The sequence below is a fragment of the Xiphophorus maculatus genome, chromosome 4, assembly GCF_002775205.1.
Source record: "Xiphophorus maculatus strain JP 163 A chromosome 4, X_maculatus-5.0-male, whole genome shotgun sequence".
NCBI classification, from domain to species: Eukaryota; Metazoa; Chordata; class Actinopteri; order Cyprinodontiformes; family Poeciliidae; genus Xiphophorus; species Xiphophorus maculatus.
Genome location: NC_036446.1, coordinates 4,071,969 through 4,096,877, shown reverse-complemented (window position 1 = coordinate 4,096,877; position 24,909 = coordinate 4,071,969). Strand labels below are relative to the sequence as shown.

Genomic DNA, 24,909 nt, shown 5'->3' with positions numbered 1-24,909 from the left:
TCCAAGTGTTATGACTTTAATCTCTATTTTTTTACCTTATTTATCTAAATATGACTTTATTCCTTAAATATTATAACTTTGTTCTCTAAATATTATGACTTTATTGTCTGAATGTTATGACTTTTTCTCTTATTATGATAACTTTATTTTTGTAATATTAATCTCATACAATTTTATTCTCGTAATGTTATAATTTTATTGTCATCTCATTTTGACTGCATTCTCATAAAATTTCACTCTCATATTTTTATTTTATTTATTTAATCTTGCATAAATATGCAATAAAACATGAGAAAAAAGAGATTTAAACACATGAAAACAGACTAAGATCTGTAAAAGGAGGGCAGTCTGTGATAGATGCCCTCTCGGTTTGGGGCCTCCTGTTTGGGATCAGCTGTGGTTCCACCTCTGTCTCAGATGTTAAATTTGGGTGAGCTTGTCTCTCCCTGCGTCTCTCTGGTGCTTAGAAAGGCTTCAATAATCTGGCTGGTGGCCAGAAATATCCCCGCTCAGCTGGCACACCGACCCAATTTACAGCCCATCTCACACAGCGGAGGGCGGGCTGGCCTTGGGATGCGCCGCCCTTTTCCCAACAACAACAGAAAACAGCGTTTAAACGTTGAGAAAATCCGCTGCTCCTCACTGGTGTAACAAGATGAGGCATAAGTGGGTCTGAAACCCAAACCTGCGGTGCTTTTAACTGGGAGCCAACAGCCCGAAGTCTGGGCCAGATGTTTCACAGACGGTAGCCCGCTAGACCATAAAAGTAAATATAAATGGACTTTCGGTTCCCATCTACAATCACTCACAGGGATTTCTGTACCGCAGCTTCCATAGGGGAGAGTTACTACACACAGATGCACGCCCACACACTGCTACACTGCAAAAAACAAGTTTTTCTGATCTAGTTTTAATACACTTGAAATAAGACAAAAATAACTTAAAAGTAACTTTTCAGCAAGATATTTGAGTTTTGTTTTAAGTGAAAAATTCCTTAATATTGATGAGAAAATACTAGTCCAGTTGGCAAATTATTTCACGTAAGACATTTTCCTGTTATAACTGAAATAATCGGCAGTAGAACTAGTATTTTTTCCATCAATATTAGGGAATTATTTATGTAATAAAAGCTCATATGGATCCCCTGCAAGTTATTATTTACATCTGGAAATTTCACGCATCCGTACAACGCCTGAGGACAAAAAAATGCCATCCTGCCGCAGCACAACAATCCGTTCAACTCAATGAAACGTGGAGATGATTATTTTAGTGCAGTGCGCCACAGCAAAGGGGAAAAATAGCGTAGAAAAACCGTCAAAGAACAACTCAAAACTACTGTTTTTCTCTCTGTCTTTGTCGGCTACGCTACACGCAGACTCGTTGCCATAACAACTCACAACAACGCCACCAAATGTATCAGGATTCAACACCAAAAAACACTGAATCATTTCCCACATAAAGAACAGAACATTCAATCCGTTACAGTTTCATGTTTTCAGGCTTGATATTTATTTTGTGATTATTAATAAGTGATCGATGTGGTAGATTAGCTACCGCTGCTATTAGCTAATCAACCACAGCGGTGGTAGATTAGCTCATTTAAACAATTTCTCTTCTGATGACCTGTCAGAGTTGGTGTTCTGGTCGCATTTTTTATTTTTTAACTGAACCAAAAGAAACAGAATTCCACATCACATCTACATGTTAAAGTCGTCACAGTCAAGCTAGCATATCACAACTACAACTACTTCCCTCTACTTCACTATTTTCTTTCTTAATTAAAACTTTTTCCTGACCTTGTTATCTAGTTGTTGTAGTCTTGACAATTAGTAGCAAAGCACAGTGTTCTTTGTCCTGTTACATTTCAAGTGTACATTTAAGATTTAGTGTGTTATATTCACAACTAAATAGCTAAAACCAATAACGGTAGTCATAATAGGCAAGCAGGGTTTTGCCCTCCAACATGGAGATGTGGACGGGATCTTGCGTGCGTGAGTTCACGCTGCAAAAAAGTCCATATGTTCCTGAAAAGCTACTTGTAAGAGTTTTGTCTTTATTCAAGTGCACTGAGATATTTGCACTAAAAAGTGGACCATAAATACTTCGCAAGATTTTGTGTTTTTGCAGTGAAAACAAAGTTTGGAGGTCACTTACCATCTGAGAACGGCTTTTGGGACACCCATTGATATCATCAATCTTCTCATTGGCTAAAGAAGAGACAAAAAAAGGAAAAAGAGACAAAATGAGGGGAGATTAGAAACTCATCTGAGATTGTTCAGTAAATTAATCCTGTTTTAATCCAACGGATGGAAACTCCAGTATGTTTGAGTGCTGGATGGTCGATGTCTGAATGAGGGACATGAAACATTATCTGGCCCCAACAAATGGGAGCGATGCCACTGAGGCCCCGACCAGCAGTGTTGTGTTGCTTTTTTTAACGTGTGTGGGCGTGTGTGTGTGTGTGTCGGGGGTGTTAAGGATCACTCCCGTCCATTAAAGGCCCAGCCCACAGCAGCTGAGACACGGCCGTCAGATCACAGCTGACAACTGTGCCAGCAGGACACATTTCTGCATCTGAGACGCAGCGGGCCCAAAAGAGCCGCTCCATCACAGAACCACCAGATACAACCAACTAACCTTCATCTGTCCTTCAAAGCTAACTCCTTATTATTAAAGGTGACCTGGTTCTTTGAACGGGTTAGGATCGGTCTACGGTCTATAATGTTCATCACATTTGTTTTGTACAAAATCATTTTGAGACAATGAGATTTTAAGCTGTTTCAGGGCCTCTGTCACTTTAAATCCATTAAACATATCGGTCAGTGTTCTACTGAAAAATATATTTGATCAACCAAATGAAACCAAATATACTGGTTCCCTTGACCAGATATGGTCAATGGGATCAAATAATCTGCTGCAGGCTGCGCCCCCAACTCAACATTTACACACGCACATAAAAAATGGCTGCAAACAGATCTGCAATCATACAACTGTTTGTATGAAAAGCAGTGGTTTGTAACTTTACATTCCAGAGGTATTTGAAATAGCTCATTTTCCAGACACCAAAAAACATAAACTTATTGATAAAAACTGTCGGGGCATGGTTTTTAAGTGCTTTGGTTGATTTTAGAAGCAGTAGGAACCCAAATTTAATGACAAAAATCTGAAATATTAACAAACTAATGGTTATCTTCTCTATTTATTTAGTAGTTTTGCAGATATACTTTTGTGTTTTTGTCCCTTCACAGCCAAATCACAAAATCTTAGTATTTTTAATCCAGAGTCTTGTGCAAATATTGGTAAGATTTCGTGTTTTGCAGTGTAGAGCTGCACAGCGACACATTCACCTGAAATAAAAGTGATTCAACAGCTACATTATGAGAACAGAGGGCGTCTTCAAATAAAGGGGAAGTTTAAAATCTGGGTCAGAGGTCATGGGGGAAGAGCCGGGAGACGAAACAGTCACTGACACGCTGAGTCAGCGTTCGGTCAGCTGGTGTCGGCCCGTTTCAGCCTCCAGTCTGCCAGCAGACGCAATGACAGCACAAGGGCGGCCAGACGACATGACAAGACCGATGATGATGACGACTCTGATGGGGGCAAAGGTCAAGAAGACACAGAAACGAACAACTTTCACAGCCTACTTCAGGTGGTAACTATGGCAACATATATGGATTACTAACGTTGGAGACATCCTGCATTACTAGGGGTTGAATTATTAACTTAACTGGGAAACAGTTTATAGACTGAGCACATCACAGAAAGATCTCTCAGGTTTTTATGTTGGCATAAGTTTCTTAGACCACTAACTTAAAATTAACTTACAAGTAATTATTCAGCAAGATATGGGAGCTTATTTTAAGTCAATAACACGTTAATATTGATAAAAGTGCTGGTTCCACTAGAAGATTATTTCACTTATAACGAGACATTTTCCCTTGTTGGAAGTGAAATAATCTGCCAGTGGAACCAACACTTTTATCAATATTAAGGAATTACTAACTAAAAAACCTTTTATATCTTGGAAATTTATTTGAGTTGAGGTTGAGGTTTTTCTTGCAACTTTTGGAGCTCAGAAAAAAAAATTCAAAAGTACAAACATTGACTTCAATAATTTTCATTTTTTTGCAAAACATTTTTTTCTTTTGCATTAATTTGCACAAGAAAAAAAAATTGTTTTTTCTCGCGTATTTTTGAGTTTTTCAGCAGAAATCTACTCCTCTTTTTTCTATCTATCTATAGTGGCTTTAAGAAACCTGTGAAGTGAAGCAAAATAAAAAAACAAAACCATCCACTTCTTCTAAAACCAGTAACGTTCTTCACATTTTTCTCCTGTCGCCACTTGAACAGTGTTAGTTTTAATTAGCCAACTTTGTAATTAAATTAGTTAACTTACCGACGACCTGTATGATCTCGGCCAGCAGCACTCCATCCGTGACGTCCGTCTGCAGATCCTTGATGAGCCGCTTGTGTCCTGACTTGGCAAGGTAGTGGTTGGCCCAGTCCGTGTAGATCTGCATCCAGAAGCACACAAAAACGCCCGTCAGTGTCTAGACCCACCAAAACAAAATCCGGTACCAAATATCCAGAGTGTTTCAAAACTCTGCAAAGACACTTGAAAACCAACAAAAGGCATAAACGGTTGTTGCAAATTTACGGCTACAGGAATAACAGCATGGTTAAACGGGACCGGAGCGGCCCCTGGTTCTTTTGTTGCAGCTCCGATCCGGAGTGTATCCGCGTGGTATTCAAATTGGGGCCATTGTGCTCAGCCGGGGCATTCATCTCTGAGCACACGGCGGCTGTTTTCAATGGGCCGTGCTGACATCACTCTCTGGGGACAGAAAAGACCCTTCACTGCCTGGAGGGGGGAGCAGAGCAAGCATCTGAATAATCTGAATAGCTTCCTTCATAATTAGTTACCAAACTCACGCCTGTCCTCCCTTAAACTCACAACAGGACGATCGAGTTTCTATTTCTGAGTGAATAAAAAGAGGGCAGGAAGGTTGAGAAGTGATCCAAGTCTTCATAAAGGAGTTATATTTAAGAAACGGACAATTCATGGATCTACTCGCTTCAGATCCTCTCTGCAGGGATGCAACATGTGTGGCAGCTCATCTTCCTCTGTTTGATATCTTATTTTTATCATTCACCATTTGATGATATCTGCTGGGAGAAATGTCAGTAATGGGAATAAAAAAGCATGGATTTTTACTGGGAAATGTCTTATAAAGGAAACATTTTTACAACAAGCGCAGGGCTTTAATTAAGGTTTAATTTTGTGAAATTGACCAGTTTGTAGAGGGAGTATTCGGTGGAGATGCAGCAATCATAGATAAGAGTTGGACAATTTTTTACCTATATAACATTTATAAAAAGAAATATATATAAATATTTATTTATATATATTAATAGAATATATTTATCTTATGCAGGGATCTGATCAGTAAAACACATCAATTTACTTTTAGAGCTTAATACAAATAGAACACAGTTTAGGGACATAATGCTTTAATGCACAAACATAAAATGCCTCTATGAAAAACTTGCAGCACATTTTTCCCAAAGATCAAGTTAGTTGTAGTTAGTGTAAGTGTAATTGGTCAAACACATGAAAAACCTGAATCTCAAGTTTCCACATGAGGAGAAAGTACTTGATAAAGTTTTGTTTTTGAAAAATCAAATCCTTAAGCTGCCAAAAGACAAAGTTATAACCGTTGTAAAGCAACGGTTACATTGTCAAGTTGTAAACATGGCGGTGGTGTTTGGTTACGTTTGAGAGAATCTCAAAGGAGGGAAGTCATGACTACAAATTACAGAGCAGCAAACCAGCAACATAAAAAACAGAAGCTACTCCCCTCAACAAGACACAATCTTTGCTTCTTTTTTTTCTCCTAAAACGTGCAAACTTTCTCCACTCAAAAGAAAAAGAACTGGATTTTTTTTTGCTTGTTTTATGGTTGTGAAATTGAAGAACATCTGTTAATCTGGAAGAGACGCCTGGTGTTGAGGTAAAAAAAAACAAAGCAGCATTTAGGCTTTGACATGGCGGTGACCTCTGGTTCTTTGTGTTTGCACTGTAAACACACTCGGGGCTTTTTCTGCTGAAACACTACAAAAAAGGATGAGTCGCTGCCCGTCATGTCGGTTTACAGCAGGTGTTCAAACTTCAAAGACTAGCGCTCAAACACTAACTCATGTTAGCATGCAAACGGTTTATTAGAGAGGCAACCTAAAATTAAATACGAAAAGCTTCAAAGCGACCGATACCGACACTGCAAAAACACAAAACCTTACCAAGTATTCTTTTAGTGCAAATATCTCAGAATACTTTAAATAAGACAAAACAAACTTACAAGTAACTTTTTAACAAGAAAGAGGAGCTTGTTTTGAGTAAATAAGTCCTTAAAATTTAGAAAAAGTACTAGTTCCACTGAGATTATTTCATTTATAACAAGGAATGTTTCCATTTTATAGGTGAAATGGAACAGGTACGTTTTTATCAACATTAAGGAATTATTGACTGTTAAAATCTTGTATATGTTACTGAAATGTTACTTAGCACAACTAAGATATTTGCTCTAGAAACTAGACCAAAAATACTACAATTTTGTATTTTTGCAGTGCAGTTATAAATTAACAACAAGACGTTAACCTAGAGTAATTATTAATCTTTACACTGCAAAAACACAAAATCTTACCAAGTCTTTTATTTCCAGTTTGTAGTGAAAATGTCTTAGTTTAGTCTAAAACTTACAAGTTACTCTGGCAAATTTTTAAACTTAGAACATTGGAAAATGATTTGGAATAATATCTAACAGTCGAACTACATTTTTATGAATATTAAGTAATTATATATTTTGCTGAAATGTTGCTTCTAAGTTAGTTTTGCCTTATTTTAATTCTACTAAAATATTTGTATTAGAAACTAGACTAAAAGTAGTTGGTAAGATTTTGTTTTTGCAGTGTAGATGCTAAAACTGTTACAGATTTAGATAAAATTACATTTAGTTGTTACGGTTAGTAAATGTCTTTACTCTATATTGTGATTTTTACATAAACAGAGATCTTAGCAGTCAGGCTGCTGAATCTTCTAGTTGTTTTTCTCTTTATTTTTCACTTAAAGTCTGAATGGATCCGTTTTCTCAGGTTATTTGAGCCTCCCTTGTTGGTTTCAGTGCGCTGAATGACAGCTACCCGTTTCACCTCGGTCTTTCATTGCAGCCCTAACCCTCAATTTGCTTCCCAGAAACTGCTTCAAAGAAAGCCTGCACACTCGCACAAAAGCTCCTGAAGATCGCACTTCCTTTATTTTGAGAGAGCAAATTGAAAGGATGAAGTTTAATCCGGGACTTTTTGTTTTTGGCTCATTGTTTCACTAGAGACTGTTTTTATTCTCACTGAGAGTTTGTGTTTACACTGCAAAAACACAAAATCTTACCAAGTATTTTAGTCTAGTTTCTGGTGCAAATATCTCAGAACACTTGAAATACGACAAAATTAACTTATAAGTAACTTTTCAGCAAGATATGAGTTTTATTTAGGTTGTTAATTCCCTAATATTGATTTTAAAAAGGTACGTCAGAGATTTTTTCAAATTCTTCCAAAAGTCTTTTGGAAAAAAATATGAATTATTTTCTCTTTTTTTGGCACTAATCATCTTCCGTAGACATCTGTAACACTACTCTAATATATTTAAAGACTGGTCTATTATTGAACATTGAAATCCGGCTATTTTCTGCTTCTATCTTTCCATATGTCAACACAGTAGAAACATATTTAATCTGGATGAGCAGCTGTACAGGCATTGCTGTTTTCATATGGAAAATCCCACCATTCCCAGAGACTCCCAGTAATCCCAAATTTCCCTCTTCAAGGGAACGCGGGTCTTTTTTAGGAGCTGATAATTGGTGCAGGGGTCAGGGGTATTCCCGTCATCAGAGAGAAGCAATGTGACACCAGATCCTTCATTCATTCATTATGAAACTCTTCTTTGTGCTGAGTCCAGCCCATCAACATCCTGTTCTGGTGATGATACACCAGCATTATTAACAGCCGCTCAGCCCAGCTTGCAACCTTTGTCCATAAAATAGAAAGCAAAACATTGTTGACAGATGGCTTCCTTTACGACAGGAGAGTCCAAAGTATGGCCCGGGGGCCGTTTGTGGCCCTTGGAATAGCTTTGTGTGGCCCCCTGGACGCATTTTAGGAATGCATATAAATAATAATTAGCTAGCACTTTTTTAAAAAACTAAAATTTCACCAGTCCCACCTGCCACTTTTACCTGTTTTCCCTGTCTGAGCTGAATGATCATTATTTTCTAAAATGCAATTTTGGTTACGGAGACTTTATAACCCACTTAATTTGTTTGGGATGTTTAAAATGTTTTATGTTCTTTGGAAATGTAAGGTTTTTTTTATCTTTAAGTGGCTATACTTGCACTAATATGTCATAATTATTATTATTATTATGTTAGTTGAAAATGGTCTCAAAATGACAATATTATCGTTTATTGCAATAGTTTCTGGGCCGATTTATCATCCAGCAAAATTTGCCATACATATATTTACCTAAAAAAGAAGCAATAAGTAGTTCTTATTGTCACTTTTGTTGTTACAACAGAACAATAAAATATTGTGATAAAACTTAAAGTCCACATCGCCCACCCTCGTTCAAAACACTAAACATATTGTTTAGTGTTGGTGTATAAGCCTGTTCTACATGACAGCTGTGTGCAGCTTTTTATAATACGCATTTAAAACCATCAGTTCTGCAAAGCTGTGGTGAGTCACTCTCCCAGACTGCTGCATCGTCTTTTCACACAAACACCACAAAATGTGCCGCAGATCCAACACGCCTGCCGCCTCGCCTCGCTGAGTCACCAGCCTGACAACAAAAGGCGGCGATGGACGCCTGCCATCCCCGCAGTGCAGACTCTGCTTAGTCAGGGCTTCACTCCGCCACACTGCCCTTGAGCTGAAGGAGTCATCCTCGATCAGAAAGCAAATGTTTTCCAAATGGTCCAAATATATGAATTTAGGGGCTTGGAATTTTTATTATGATATTTTGTGGCACTATTACAAAAATAAATATGAAAATCGCCAGCGCTCATCGCCATCCAGCACTCCATCGATTTAAAGACGATTCCTTTACATGCCATCCATTATCGCCGCGTTATAACAATTGAATAAATGATACCTGCAGACTTTTGCATTTTTGGAATATTTGTATCAAAGCATTGCTTTTATAAACATAATATTCAATGTCATTACTTCAGTTATTGTGAAAGGTTTTTTTGGAAAATGTCTTGTAAAAGATAGCAACTGAAAGTAGTTTCTGTTCTTTTGTGTTCGTTAGTTTTAGCTTGAATTGCATCATATTCATTTTTGGAAAGTTATTTGTGTCGCTAACTGAACCCTTAAAATAATAACTGTAATAGACCGGAGTTACCAGCATAATAGCTGAACTTTGATGGACAGACTTGCGTTGTTGTGGTTTGATTTAATGGTAAAATGGGAAACATTTAGTCACTCCTTTGTGGTTTACATGCTTGAACTTCAATGGACAGAGTAAATGGTCCTTTAAATGCCTTTCAGTAATGAACCGGGATAAAAATACATCAACATTAATAACGTATAAATACCCAAGGTGGGGTGCAAAAATCTCTTGCATAGTCTGTGTTTATCCAGGATTTGTTTCAAAAAGGTGGCATAAAAAATCCACTAAGAAGATGAAGTTAAGTTTGTGTTAAAATTAGTGTTTCTTTGGATTATTTTCCCTCTAGCACCGCTAATTTAAAAAAACTGAGGGATTTGACAGCTGTTCGGTCTGACAAAGAATCACCCACGTGGTTGAAATTAACTCACCAAATTTTCTTTATGAAATTGTTTTTTCCTGATGGGTGTTATAGTTCAGGTTTGCCTCCTGCTACAGTTGAAAAAGTGTGTTTTATGGGTTTGGTAACTTTAAGTGGGTGGAGTTCTGGAGAGCGTGACGTCATGTGCAGCGGGTCAATTAATAGATTCAGCAAGTTATAGCTAGCTATCCATAGACAGATTCATTGAGTTGAAGCTCGTTCGCTAGCTATTCAGGGAGTTGAAGCTAGCTATCTAGATGGATTCAGCAAATTGAAACTACCCTGCTAGCTATCTATACATAGTTTAAGTGAGCTGAAGGTAGCTAGCTAGCTTTCTATAGATAGATTCAGTGGGTTTAAATTAGTTAGCCAGATATATTCGGCAAATTGAACCTAGCTAGACAGATTCAGCGAGTAATTTGTTTGTCCCAGAATAGCACACAACAGTAGTATAAATTTAAACTAGAAAATTCCTGAAGAAATTTAACCGAGGCCTGCCAAAGTGTGCCCATCGGTTTGGACCCAGCGTTCTGATGCTAAAAATTAGCATAAATGCTAAAAAATTACAAAGTAGAATGTGGAGAATCACAAGAATGTTGACTAACATGGACTTGCACCAGTCAGTATGTTAAAATTAGTGTATAAGCTAAAATTAGCCAAAATGCTAATGTAAGCCTAAATGCTGTCAGTAGAATGTGGTGTATCACTAGCATGTTATCTGTAATTGATTAGCCCTATTCAGTATACTAAACATGGCTAATAAGTAATAAAAATAGTTAATAGCTTATTTAAGGTAAAAGGCTAATGCTAATGCACTTGCTAATGGAGAAAAAGAGAACGCAGGCTAATATTATTGTACCGCCTATGGCAGTGCACTAACCTCAGAGGGATATTGAGGCTTTTATTTTGAACTTTTCAATAAGCTTTATTTTAAAGGGCTACACTAATCCTATGAGTAACAGTGTTTGGGTTAAATCAGTTATATACCGGCAGCTAAGCCCTCTCTTTTAACTGAGTGTTAGTTAGAACTACAATGATGCGTATTTGTAGTCCAAACCAGCAGCCAATCCCCTCCTGTGTTCCGTTGCTATGGTTATCAATCCTCTGCTAACTGTCACGTGTGTCATAACTGTCATTAGTTTAATACAGTAATAAAGCCAATGACAGCACAAGAAAGGACAAACTAAACAAACATATTGAGAGAAAAGGTACTAGAAGTAATTATTTGACTGCAGAAATAAAAGTTAGCTTGACATCTTCATAAAGAGTCCAAGCTTTTGCATGTACTCCAAAGGGTTCAAGAACAGCAGCTGATTTCATTTGGGCAAACCTTTTCAGGCGTTTGGTGATTCTGGTATGGCCAGTGAAATAAAGCAAATGATGGCACAAGAAAAGACCAACCAATCAAAATGACTGACAGAAAAGGCTAAGGATTTAGTAGAAGTAAATAAAGAAAACAAACAAAAACAAAAACAGCCGAAATAAGAAATAAATTGTGCACAGAGCTACAAAATGGTCATGGCTGCTAATTTCATAGTCTGTCGTGTCTTCATACACCAGATAATATTTTCTATACTTATCTTTGTTTCTATAGTTCACCACCATTAGCACAGCTGGTTCAATTCCACAGTTGTAATTGTTTTCCTGAAGGCTAAATCTGTCCTCTCTTTCTGCGTACTTCTCGTAGAAGTAGATGAATGCTCTTCTCTTCATGTCTTCTACACAGCCCTCATCTGCATCGGTAACCATTTCATCTTCAATTTTATATACCGCTTGTCCACATATCACATATGTATAAAAATTGTACGTCTGGGAATTTTGGATTTCACAGCAGATGACTGGGGATAGACAGAACAATTCCCCTTTCTAAAGGAACTTCAATGGTTGCACTGGAAGTCAGAAGCAGTCCGCCGTCTTCATCACTGAGCCGTCGATGCAGGAACATGCTGATCACATTTGTTGTGTTGAGGATGTAGATGTTCTCTATTCTAGAAGAGCTGCAGCATTTCTTCAGAGAACTCGCTTCCTGAAGATGGCGCTCAAAGAGAGATGCCGTGGTGTCATTTGGTCTTGTGTTTTTCAGATTAATCAGGGCACCTGTCTCTGTCAAGACCGGTCCAGCCATCTCACAGTCTACACAAGTCAGAACCTGCTGCATTTTGCGGGTTATTTTGACAGCATTAATTTTTAACCAGATCAAAACAACATTTAATAAAAAAAGAGATCTCTACCTTCTCTCCTGGCCTATAAAACTCTACAAATTTACTCTTGTTCCTCACAAACTTCATGCAGTTCGTGAGGTCAAACTGCCGAACACTGCATGACTTTCGGCTGCTTGGGAGATCTTCTAGCTATGGATCTTCCCTGGAGGCACCTGATGGATGTCCTGATGACCCTCCACAGGCCTGCTGGCCATCCTGAGCCAGGTACGTCTTGATAACTTTCAGGTTCAGAATGCTGTGCATCATGACATTTCCCCATCTGTGTCTGAAATTCTGGCAAACGTAAATGACTGGAGCAAGATCACCGTTTGTTTGATGTTCCTGGTACAGTGCATGGGGACTGGCGTACTGGCTGTGCTTTCCCTGACTGTGTCTTCAGTATGAAAAATGAATGCCTGAGAGGGTCAGTTACCCTGGCGCATGATTTCGCTCTGAAGCACCTTGACAGAAAACCGTAAGGCCTAGCAAAATTTCGAAAACATTTTACCGGAGCAGGCATGCGTATCAATGTCATGACCGAGTTTGATACCGATTAGGCGATATTTGTGGGCGTGACGGCGATTTCAAAATTGTTTTGGGGTCAAAAATCCACATCATTTCTCACTCTTAACACAGCTGCAGTTGGTTTCAGTTACAATCTGCGTTTCGACAGTTGGAAATTTTGATGGTTTTTCGCTTTTTAAAAGCAAAAAACCTGCTTTGCAAGTCAGTCACTGCTCTCCCTATGCATTGCTATGGACAAGCCCCAATAATAATAACAATTAATTACAATATAGTTCGGTTCAGTTCTGATGGAAGAAATAATACAAACTGACTTCTTTGATGCCTTTTGCCAACATTTGTTACCAAAGCAACAAAGCATTAGCAATATGGCTATTTAGCATGCTACATTCCAAAAACACAAAATCTTACCAAGCATTTTTGTTTCAAGTGCAAAAGACAAAACTAATTTACAAATAACTTTACAGCAAAGATACAGCATCCTGTTGAAAGTAAATAATTCCTTAATATCGATGAAAATAATCTCATTGGTAGATTGTTTCACTCATAACGTGGGAGAATGTCGTGTTATAAGTGAAATAATTACTTTTTTCAGTTCTTATTTTTTATCAATACTAAGGAATTAACTTAGAACAAGCTTCTATACCTTGTTGAAAAGTTTTTTGGTGTTTTTGGTTGAATGTGTTGGACCAAAAATACTTGGTAGGATTTTGTGTGTCAAAGTATCTTCTGCTGTGTGAAGCTGCTATAATAAATCCAAACAGCTACTGCAGATCTGGTTCTACTCATGACAAGTCTATTTCAAGCTGACCTTTCCTCTTTTATGCATTTAAGTCTGTTGAAATCATTGCTACCAGCAGTGATTATGGTCCTTATAAATACGTTTTCCTACAGGCTGTTTGGTTATTCTACAAGCAAATCAGAAATGATTTGATGTTTGCCGTATTTTTCATGTTTCTTTCTCATTTCTTACCACTTTGTAGTTCTCGCAGGAGAAGCGGCTGTTGCTCCTGGGCGGCACCTTGAGGCCGCAATAGAGCGCCATGCGAGGTCGTCACCGAGATGAAGATTACCGACAGACCCAAACAAACAGCTAGACATTCCTGAGAAGATGAGAGCAGTCTGAGCGAACAGAAGCGGTTTAGTGGCCACTTGCCGCTGACTGTCTTATCTCCGTCACAGCGTCTTTATGGGCTGCTGCCGGTTGGAACATGACATGATTTACCTCTCTTTACAGGAAGGCTTCTCTATATCTGCCCCCCGCCCCTTTTCAAGACAGCTCGGCGAAGCTTCAGACAACTTGACACTGTTACAGCCCCATGCCCACCCGCCGCCGTCTTTCTCTGAGTGTCATTCAGTCTGAGTCAAGTAGGCCCAGGCAGACTTGGTTCCTCTCGAGGTAGAGACATAAAGCATGCAGAAATGGGGACATTTATGTTGCGGCAAAAGTGTTTTTTATGCGGTTTAAATGATGCCTTTCTACGGAAGAGCATTAGGGACACTTCAAAAAAGAATATAGTGATTTAACTTAATTAAAAGTCAGAATTGTAACATTAAAGTCAGCGATACGAGTCTACCTAGTTTGCCATCTATAGATCTGTTCAGTAAGTTGAAGTTAACTAGCTATTGATAGATTAATTCAGGAGACTGAAGTGAGCCAGATAGATTCAGGGAGCTGAAGTTAGCTTGCAAACTACAGATTAATTCAGCAAGTCACAGATGGCTAGCTATCTATAGACAGATTCAGGGAATGAAGCTCGGTAGCTAGCAATTCAGGGAGTTGAAGCTAGCTATCTATATAAAGAAGGATTCAGCAAATTCAAACTACCGTGCTAGCTACATAGCTTTAGCAAGTTGAAGCTAGCTATCTAGCTAGCTATCTATATGTCGATTCAGTGAGTTGAAGCTAGCTAGAACGATTCATTTGTTAGCACACAACAAGAATACAAATTTTAAAAAAGAATAATCATAATTTAGTTGAGTTCAGTTTGGACAGAAGAAACAATATATATATCCAACGTTTTCCTGACTTCTTTAATGCCTTTTGGCAACATTTGTTTTATTCTTTCGTCTTCAGAAGATGAAGGATGAACATTTCACAACCTGAAGGCTCTTTAGAAATATCACAGAGCATATTTGGTTATTGACCTCCATCTGCTCACTTTCATCAATAAGGAGTCAGCATGTCTCCATGCTGCCGTGAGCTGAGGGTGACATGTGGCGGCACATCCCCTCTGACCCAAGCTGGGCCGTCCAGCAGATGGCTGCTGGGAGAATGATGGATGGACTGATTGAGTCACTAACACAATAATCTAAAAAAGACATACAGTGAGTGGCTGCAGCTCTTTGTAAGCAGAGGTAGATATGAACAGATGTCTCCTGACGCGCCAGAGGACCACAATCTGCTGCAATTTCATTCATATTTTTTCCTTTGAACCGCCAAATTTCCCCCTTTTTCTACGTATATTTACTAAAAATCAGTAATTTTATTTAAAATTACTGATTTAAAATACATGCAAACATTCGCATTGACATCGGGTTTGAATAAATGGATCACCATTAGAGCCCTGCAGCATTAAGAAGGAACAAGAAACCAACATGGAAATTTGGCTGATGTTACCGGAAAGGCAGAAAACGGATTCTCCTTTAAAAACCACTTCATGTTAGCCAGGGCCGGCCCAGAGATTTACAGGGCATTAAGCATGATTTGATTAAGGGGCACTTTTTCTGTTAAGCTTATCACCAACTCTACCTCGTTTAGGGTACATTCATGTCAGCAACTGTTCAGTTCGTTTTACTCAAAATTTTGCTTGTTTGTCTAGAAGATCCAGTTTGTTTGTGGAGGTGTGAATGCCTAAACTAACTCTGGTTCGCGTAAAAACCTCTGTCTCGGTTCGGTTGAAGTGAACTCTGGTGCGGTTTGAATGCATGTGTGAACTCCGAGCGGACCGGAGACAGCTCCAAAGGCAGGAAGTGGACTACAACGCAAGGCCTTCTGGGTAAATAGAACCAAAACAAACATGAGAGTCTAGCACCAGCAGGAGAAATGGTTTGTGATCTTTTACAAGAGAGAAAACAGAAATCCTACAACTGCTAAAATCGTTTTTGTTTACAGTTTGCGAAGAAGGAATTTGTGTTCAGTGCTTCCTTCAGCGCCCCCACAGGCGAGGAGGGAACCAGATTTTTCAAATGGCTTAGATTCAATGGATTTGTAAAGGACATACGAACGCTTCATATGAATAACAAGATTCTGATGACTGGCAGAGTGAGTTGTAACAAACACGCAGGCTACGTGTCCGTAGCTAGCAGATAAAAGCTACATTAGCTAAGCTAACTTTGCTAATTCAGTATAAGTACTGCAGTAAAAATCACTGATATTTACCAGAGATGGGTAGAGTACTCAAGTAGTTGTAATGTACTTATATTGTTTATAAATTAGATAGGAACAAGGAAGCTTGAGGTTTGTTTATTCCTGTCATAGCAACTGCCTGCCAAGATGGCTGTCGGTCACAAAATTCACAGAAGTGTGACTTCAAATGAGAACTCTGTATTTACTTAAAAAGCCGCTTCAGTCCCCAGTCGAGGAAGACCTTGAAGTTCAGAGGAGGGCAGAGTACCCAAAAATTGTACTCAAGAAAGAGTAAAAAGTATTTGATAAAAAGTCTACGCAAGTACTGAGTAACTGATCAAATTATCAATAATTTAATATTTAAAAATTACATTATCAGACGCACCAAAATGTAAAGTTGAGTGGAAATTTTAGACATTTTAAGGACAAAAATGTCAATAATTTATCAAAGTAACAACAAATATCAATCAGGCAAAATATTTTTTTTACAAATCAGTTGCTTTCAATAAAAAAAACTTTTAAATCTTTTACAGAAACTGCAAGTGTGTGTCTGTGTCTGGTGAATTTTTTTAAAAACATGTTTGTTTTTCATTCAGTGGGTAGAAAATCCAGAAATTTTACTCAAGTAAGAGTAGAGATACTTCATAATAAAATTACTCAAGTAAAAATAAAAAGTACAACTTACTAGAAGCACTCCTAAAAGTTCATTCTTTCCATAAACGTAATTGAGTTAACATAGCTAGTTACCACCCAACTCTGTTGAAGATCAGTCTAGCTAGCCAAGCATAAAAAACGTGAATGAATGGGATTTTAAATATAGTAGCTGACTAAATACAGGATGAAAACAATGGAGTTTTATCAACAGTTGCAGCATCTAGAGCCGATCAACCAGCAGCACCAACCGAAGTCGGCTGGTCCGTGGCGGTAACCCTCCTTGCCAACCGGCGCACACACGGGCCTCTAAAGTGGCTTCAGCCCGCAGGGAGCCGAAGCAGGCCAGCTCTAAATAAGCCCTCATGTCCCTGCTTGTACTTCGTTTGGCACATAAAACATGTGTGGTTCAGAGAAGCCTTGCGAGATACAAGGCAGACCAAACAACTTGGCTTTTACCCGGCTGGTAGAGCATGGGAAACAAAGTCGTATGCTAGTAAGCCAAAGCGATGGGAGGGAATATGAGTTCCTGACATCTGATGGGAATATTCATATCCCTGAAACTGCATTACTCTGCAATAACACACAATCTGACCAAGAATGTCTGGTCTAGTATTTAGTGCAAATATCTTAGTGCACTTGAAATAAGACTAAACTAACTCACAAGTAGCTTTTAAGCAAGATATAGGAGTTTTTTTAAGTTGATAATTTCTTAATATTGATGAAAAATCTCTAGTTCTACTGGCAGATAAATTCACTTATAACAAGACATTTTCCAAACTTATAAGTGAAATAATCAGCTAGAAACTAGAACTTTTTCATCAATATTAAAGAATTATTTACTTAAAACAAGCTCCTATATTTTGCTGAAAAGTTACTTGTAAGTTTGTTTTGTCTTATTTTAAATGTACTAAGATATTTGCACTAGAAAGTAGAGAAAATTACTTGGTAAGATTTTGTGTTTTTGCAGTGCAATGTTATTTCTAACAATATTTTTAACAATTAGCCAGGATAAACTTCTCCTTTTGTTAGCCGATTTAGAGACTTTTATACAGTAGTTAAATCAACTCAATGGTATCTTAAATACAAGAAAAAGTTGTTTAAAAATTATTTTTCTAATCATTAAGTACTCAAATTTATCATTTGATTAATCTGGGCTTTTGTTGTTTGTTTATATATAAAATTTGGCCTGAAATGTTGAGGATTTATGGCTTAATTCTCTGTCCATTAACATGTAGTAGATATATGAGTATCAAAGCACACGAGAAACATTATTTATCACCAGACAACATAAAATAATATCGTTCAAATAACTGAGTAAAAACTAAGGTTATTTTTCAACATCACATTTAAATCTCATGATTTATTTCCATAAGAAGTACCAGAATAAGCTTTTTCAAAGTTCTGAATTAATGTGTAAAAATGTATTTCAGACTTGGTTAGCGATTTCAGAGTCCATGTTAAAATAAAACCACATTAGTTACCATTTTCCCCCGAGGCTAAGGCGTAGTAAGCCAAGCGGGAGAAGACCTAAGATAAGCTCAAGGCTTTGGCAACATTTCAAACAATTACAAAATGCAAACAAGTTAGACACATATTGTTAAAAGAAAACTGTTTTATGATGAAAAATGTAACAAAATAAGCTTTAAAATGGATCAAATGCCTTCCCTCTGCAAGTGGCACAATAATTTTGATTTATGGACCGCAGGTCATTTGTTGACATGACAACCATGACGGTCAAATAATCAATCGAACGGAATAGATTACGAACATCGACTGCACTTCATAACACTGACGGCGGGTCATTTTAATCTTCTAAATGTGCTGATGTTTTCATGCTTATGTTGTCGGTTCCACTTATTTTTTGTTGCTTACACACACATGAGCGCGCCGACATAGAGGTGTGTTGTCAGCTGGTGTGTGTGGGGGTTAGCTGTGTAATTAAGCTGTCTTATCAACTCATCTAGGAACCTCCACTGCTTTCCCTTCCTCTCTGCACCAGAATAGATGCAGATAAGAAAAAGAGAAGCAGAAAAAGAGCCTCAACAGGGCGCTTACTGAATAAAATGACTTTTAATAAATCTGCTGCTTTTAATGCTATCACCTCTGAAATCTTTACAAAGGTTTGATTTTCCATTTCTTTGCTCCACATGTCTTTTCTGCAGCTGACCTGCTTTGTATTTTATCTCAGAATCCCAGACTCTGCTGAATATTTACCACCTCTGCAGCACCATATTGCCCTGAACAGTCAGTTTGTGCAACAATGCACAAAGCAAAGTCAAAGAATGATGTTTTGCTAATGCTTCAAAGGAAAATAGACTTGTGCACGCTTGTGCTGCAGAACTCTAAAGGCGTAATTGACCCGATTGTAACTTTCCAAGCAGACATCAAAGTGAAAGATGGAATCAGGTGAGGGGAAACCACAGAGCATTTCCCTTTATATTAAACCCTTTGCTAATCCGCGGCCTTCTAGTAATCCAACACCGAAGCTGCTGCATTGTTACAGCCTGACGAGACAAGCCCTATAAATAATACATCACCATAGAGACATACAGAAAAGAATTAGGGCCACTAAAAGAAGGGAATTATGTCTTAAATCTCAGAAATTCTGACTTGAATCTCAAATTTCTGACTTTTTTCTCAGAATTCTGATTTTAATCTCAGAAAATGTAGATGTTAATTCTGCAAAAAGAAAAAAGAGAGAAAAAAAAGCCAGAATTCTGAGATTAAAGTCAGGATTGTGAGAAGAAATTCAGAATTCTGAGAATTTTTCTTTTTAGAATTCTGCAGAAAAATAAACAAAATTCTGCAAAAAAGTCAGATTTGTGAGCCTTTGTGAGAAAAGAGTCGATTAAAGTGAGGATTCTTTGATTAAGTCAGGATTATTAGAAGAAAAGTCAGAATTCTAAGAAAAATGGCAAAATTTTGAGAACAAAATTTGATTGAATTCAGAATTCTGTGAAAAAACAGTCAGAATTCAGAGACTGAACTTAGAAGTGTGAGAAGAAAAATCAGATTTCTTAAGTTAAAAACTAATTTTATTAAATAAAAGTCAAAATTCTGAGATTAGAGTCAGAATTGTGATAGGAAAAGTCACAATTCGAAGAATATTTCAGAATTCTGAGAAAAAAGTAACAATTCTGATAAAAAAAAAAGTAGATTAAAGTAAGAATACTGAAAAAATGTCAGAATTATGAAAAAAAAGTAAGAAGTCTGAGGGAAAAAAAGTCAAGATTCTGCAAAAAAAAGTCTGAATTCTCAGAAAAAAGTCAAAATTCTGTGATTAAAGTCAGGATTCTGAGAAGAAAATTCAAAAATATGCAGGAAAAAAGTTAATATCATGGGAAAAAAATGTCAATTAAAGTCAGAATTCTTTTTTTAAGTGACTCTAATCAACTTCTGTAGAAATAACCATCCTCAATTCAAGAATGTCTATAGTGACTTTTAGCAAACTGGGAGCTTCCCATTCTGTCACAGTTTTACACATTTTGACGACAGAAAAACACGTAAAGCTGATAATTACCCAAATCCCAGCTGGTACTTGACCCTGGAAGTGACCCACCTACCAGTTTCATGGTGAAATTGTTCTGCTCCCAGCGGCACAACATCAAACTCATGGTGCTTCATACACCTGCCTCACATGTAGCAGGACGGCCGGTGGACCCGTCGGGTCCTGATGGGTCACATCAGGACCAACTTTAACCCAACAGAACCGGAGTGGGGAAAAAAAAAAAAAATCCAAGCAATCCCAAACGGTTTCTCAGGTTGAAGGAAGAGCTGCTGCTACGCTGGGACCCAGCAGGTCTCTGGTTGCCTGGACTAGAAGAACCGGGTCCCTCCAGCGTCTCCCCACCCACTCTGGACCAGAGAGGAGGTGAAAGGCGAGAGGAGCTCCGCCGCCTCTGCTGCTGCTTTGAGCTGCTGCCAAACCAAATGCAGGATCCCTCTTCCTCCTCCTCCTTCTCCTCCTTGCCCACAGCAACACATTGTGCAATTGCTTTTCAATAGACCTTTGGTCAAACGGGAGGAGACTGAAAAAGAAAGGGACAGATCTCATACCCCTCCCCCGATAAAGCACACCTCCCCCAATAAAATGGAAGAAAAGCAGCAAAAAGACGATGATGGGTGAACTTTTAATCGCAGTGTATGGAGACCAAATCTTGCCATGTATTTTTGGTCTACAGTAGTTTCTAGTGCAAATGTCTTAGTACTCTTGAAATGAGACAAAACTAACTTACAGGTAGCTTTTCAGGAAAATAAAGGAGCTTGTTTTAAGTCAATAATCACTTAAAATTTATTAAAAATAATAGTTCCACTGGCACATTATTTCACTTATAACATGAGATTTTTGCCATGTTAAAATTGAAATAATCTGCCAGTGAAACTAGAACTTTTTAATCAATATTAAGGAATTATTTACCTTAAATAAGCTTGTATATCTTGATTAAAATTTATTTTTTAATCTCTATTTTAGTCTTTTTCAAATGTACTGATATATTTCCAATAGAAACCATGGTATGTTTTTTGACAACATTAAATGATTTATTTTCCAGCCAGAATTGGATTCTAAATTAACTTTAACCAAAAACTTAAAAGTTTTGCTGTCAATCAGTTTGTTTTCTTTATTGACACCAGTAGAATTAGTATTATTTATCAATATTAGGAAATTATTTACTTAAAACAAGTTCCTATGTCTTGCTGAAAAGTTACTTACAGAAGTAAAACCAGCTGACAAAATGTGCTAGAGCTCCACTTGGGTTGCTAGGTGACACGCTGGGCTTTACTGAGGTTGCTAGGTAATCGGCTGGGCTTTGCTGGGGTTGCTAGGTAACGGGGCTGTGCCTGCTCATTTGTAATGTTACATTCCAGAAGTTTTTGAAATGACTCATTTCCAGACATCTAAAAACATTAATTTGAAGTCAAATAACAGCTGGGTGGTATTTTAAGCACTTGAGCTGTTTTTAGAAGTACAGAACCAAACGGAAGCACAAAAACATGCAAAACGTGAATTTTAAGCTCCTCTATCTTGCTAAAACGTTACTTGTAAGTTTTCTTTTTGTCTTTTTTTGAGTGTGCCAAGATATTCAAACTATAAACTAGACTAAAAGTACTTGGTAAGATTTTGTGTTTTTGCAGTGTGAGAAATGAAAAAGCTAAAAGGCCAAACCACTTAAAGCTCGAGGCTAACAATCTCCTTTCCAGTTATTATTATTTCTTTAAACAGCTTCTTGCTGTGAAGAAAAGCCAAGTTTTATTTTCCGCAAACACAGATGGACCAAACCGCTCTCTGATCAGCCGTCACTCACAACTCGCTGCCCGATGCGGACCCATGTATTTATGTGCATGTGCTCCGTGGGTTCATAGCCCAAGTATTTATATATTTGTAAGTGTGGAAGAGAATCCACAGTGCAGGATGCTCTCCGTTCAAGCTTGTTCCAACCCCCTGTACACACACACACACTCCATTCCTGACCACAAATTACAAGCCGAATTTGAATTTTGGGAAAGACCCAAGATCTACAAAAAGTTCCCACAGCAGCAGGAGGCCTGATCACTTCCAGCAGGCTGAACAAAATGCTTTCAACTCCTTAAAATAACAGTATTTCTGATTTGTGTAAAGTGATATTTCCACCTAATTCTCTGCATTGCCAAAAGCAATACGCAATACAAAAGCCATTAAATGATTCATATCAGTTTAATAGTAGCAAAATAGTGAAATCTAACACAAACATACACGTCAAGACCAAAATGGACTTCCATCTTTTTCATTTGTACCAACCACGTTTTGTTTTCTTCTTGGTTGCAGTAATTGCCGTTTGCTCACAAACACTTTGTGTAATTAAGCTAATAAATCAGTAGCCATGACGTGATGATGATGAGTATGAGTTATGATTTCTTTTCATAAATGAGTGTCCCTACAAACATTTTCATCAGAGTATGAAATAATAAAAACATTTAATAATGGCCACACAAAGAACCCAACAACAGTGAGTTGATTTTTCCACCAAACTGTTGCAGAGCTAAGCGAAGTACCAATTCTTCCTGGTTCTATTGCCAGTTTTCTCAGCTTTAATTTAATCCATATTTTATAGAAATCCAATAAGAAATTGGAACAGAATGGTTTTGTGGGGATGATTAAATGCATTATTGCGCCTGAATGTGCGGATTACAAGCTATAGCGGCTAATATGTCGAATCCAGTAATAATATATCGATGACTGTAGATCAGAGTCTGGAAATAACTAGTTGCATTTATTTAATTACTTGAGTAAATGCAGTCTGTCTGTCAGTTACTTGAGTAACATTTTGGAAAAAAAATACTTTTAGGAGTATTTTTACTATGATGTATTTAATTTTACTAGGACGCATCACTGTTCTTACTTGAGTAAGCTTTCTAGATTCTCCACCACCTAATGAAAAGCAAACATGTTTTAACCAAAGATTCACTAGACAGACACACACCAGCAGTTTCTGTTAAAGTTTCATACATTTTATATTGAAAGAAACTGATTTGGAATTTTTTTTCTTTTCCTGATTGTTAGTTTTTTGTTACTTATATGAAATATTGTCATCCTTAAAATACAAAAATTTCCACTTAACTTTACATTTTGGTCTATCTGATGATGTAAGTTTTAAATATTAAATTTGATCAGTTACTCAGTACTCGAGCAGACTTTTTACCAAATGCTTTTTTTACTGTTACTTAGAGTAATTTCCTGCTACTTTTTACTTTTACATGAGTAAAAATATATTGAAGTAGTGCTACTCTTGCTTGAGAACAATATTATAGATGTGAAGTTTGTCAAAATTTGTTTATATATTCTTTTAATTTATTTTGTCTAGTCAAGAAGTTGTTTCTCCAGTCATTTATCGTTGATGTATTAAGTTCAGTTACTTGCGCTTGGCAGTTACCATAGCAACCAGTAACTGCCAGCTCCTCCCCCTTTTTCTATTGCCTTCTGTGACTATGGACCTTACCACAGGGGCCGCTTTTCATTGGCTGATGCCCATTCTACGTGGTCACGTGCGCGGCCGTCTCACAAACACACTAGCTTCCCGTTAGCTAAGTACAGCATAATGGCAGAACTGATACAACTTCTACACAGTCTTACGTTAGCTAAACAGATCAATATGCAATGTGTCTGTATCTGACATACACTAAAGATTTTATTTTAGCAGAAAAGGCTTTGGACTAAACTGTTACTCGTGTTAGCCACGTTAGCACCAAGTACAGCTAGTCAATCAACCGTCGCTGTGTTCAGGGAAGCGCTGATTAATAATCGAGAAATAAATATCAAGCCTGGAAACTTGATATGTAACGGACTGAATGTTGTGTTTTTAACGTAATCTACGCTCGTCTTGTGGGGAGCAGGCGGTTGCCACGGTAACAGGTGTGCTTAAACTACAGAGAGAGAGAGTAAAAAGGTAGGAGCGGTTTTGAGTTAATCACCTGTTCGGGTTATTTTACCTTTGTTTCCCTTTGCTGTGGCGCATTACAGCCGCTGTAGTTTCTAAACGTTGGACTAATTACCTCGATCGTTTGTGAGTTTACGTCATTCACAACAAACATCAAATAACATATTTAATCAAATTTTAACAAACAAATGGCTTCTACCGTGGTAATTATGTGAAATTAAATTAATTATATCCCAACTTCAGAAGATTTGCCTTTACCTTTACAGAGCTCTTTGGTTCCTCCTATCAGTCTGTAGCTTCTCGGGCGTGCCGTGGTGGCGTAGTGGTTAGCGCGACCCATATTTGGAGGGCCGTCGCCGGTTCGACTCCCGGACCCGACGACATTTGCCGCATGTCTTCCCCCCTCTGCTTCCCCATTCCTGTCAGCCTACTTTCGTAAAAAGGGACACTAGAGCCCACAAAAAGACCCACTGGAGGGGTAAAAAAAAAAGTCTGTAGCTTCTCATATTGACGTCATCAAACCAAATTTCAGATCTACCATAACTGACTGACACCTGCTGGCCTCAGGTTTGCAACCAGCTTGTGACTGAGAAACCAGTAACCTCCTCCCAGATGATGACATGAACTTGTTAGTTCCTCTGTCCATTGTAGTAGCTGATATATTGTGAAAATCCAGTAGAAATTGTGCACTAATCCAGTCATGTTTACATAGAAACAACGCGTCGCGAGACTTTGCTTGTGAGACTTGCGGTCACGTGGGTCGGTTGTGGGCGGAGCTTGGTAAGGCCCATTGGGATCAGTTTTGTGTTTTCTTCACAAGTATTGTATTTTAGCATATATTTTAGACAAATTTTATCATATGTAGTGTTTCATTAGTAACGTTGCTCTTTTGTTTGATATGTTTTTAGTTGTTA

The 24,909-nt window shown here is 37.8% G+C and overlaps 1 protein-coding gene across 7 annotated transcripts in view; it reads right to left on the bottom strand.

Moving 5' to 3' along the window:
• nav2 (neuron navigator 2) overlaps window positions 1-24,909 on the bottom strand; it is a 256,802-nt gene that overhangs the window by 94,245 nt on the left and 137,648 nt on the right. For 5 of the 7 annotated variants that reach the window (XM_023331792.1, XM_023331788.1, XM_023331790.1 and 2 more), the window contains 2 exons: window positions 4,397-4,514; window positions 2,155-2,207 (listed from right to left, as the gene is read on the bottom strand). In XM_023331792.1, the coding sequence (XP_023187560.1) occupies window positions 2,155-2,207; window positions 4,397-4,514 (171 nt within the window). Of the gene's footprint in view, window positions 1-2,154; window positions 2,208-4,396; window positions 4,515-13,553; window positions 13,716-20,146; window positions 20,288-24,909 lie in introns of those variants that run through there. The other 2 variants (XM_023331794.1, XM_023331793.1) reach the window with 2 other exon arrangements.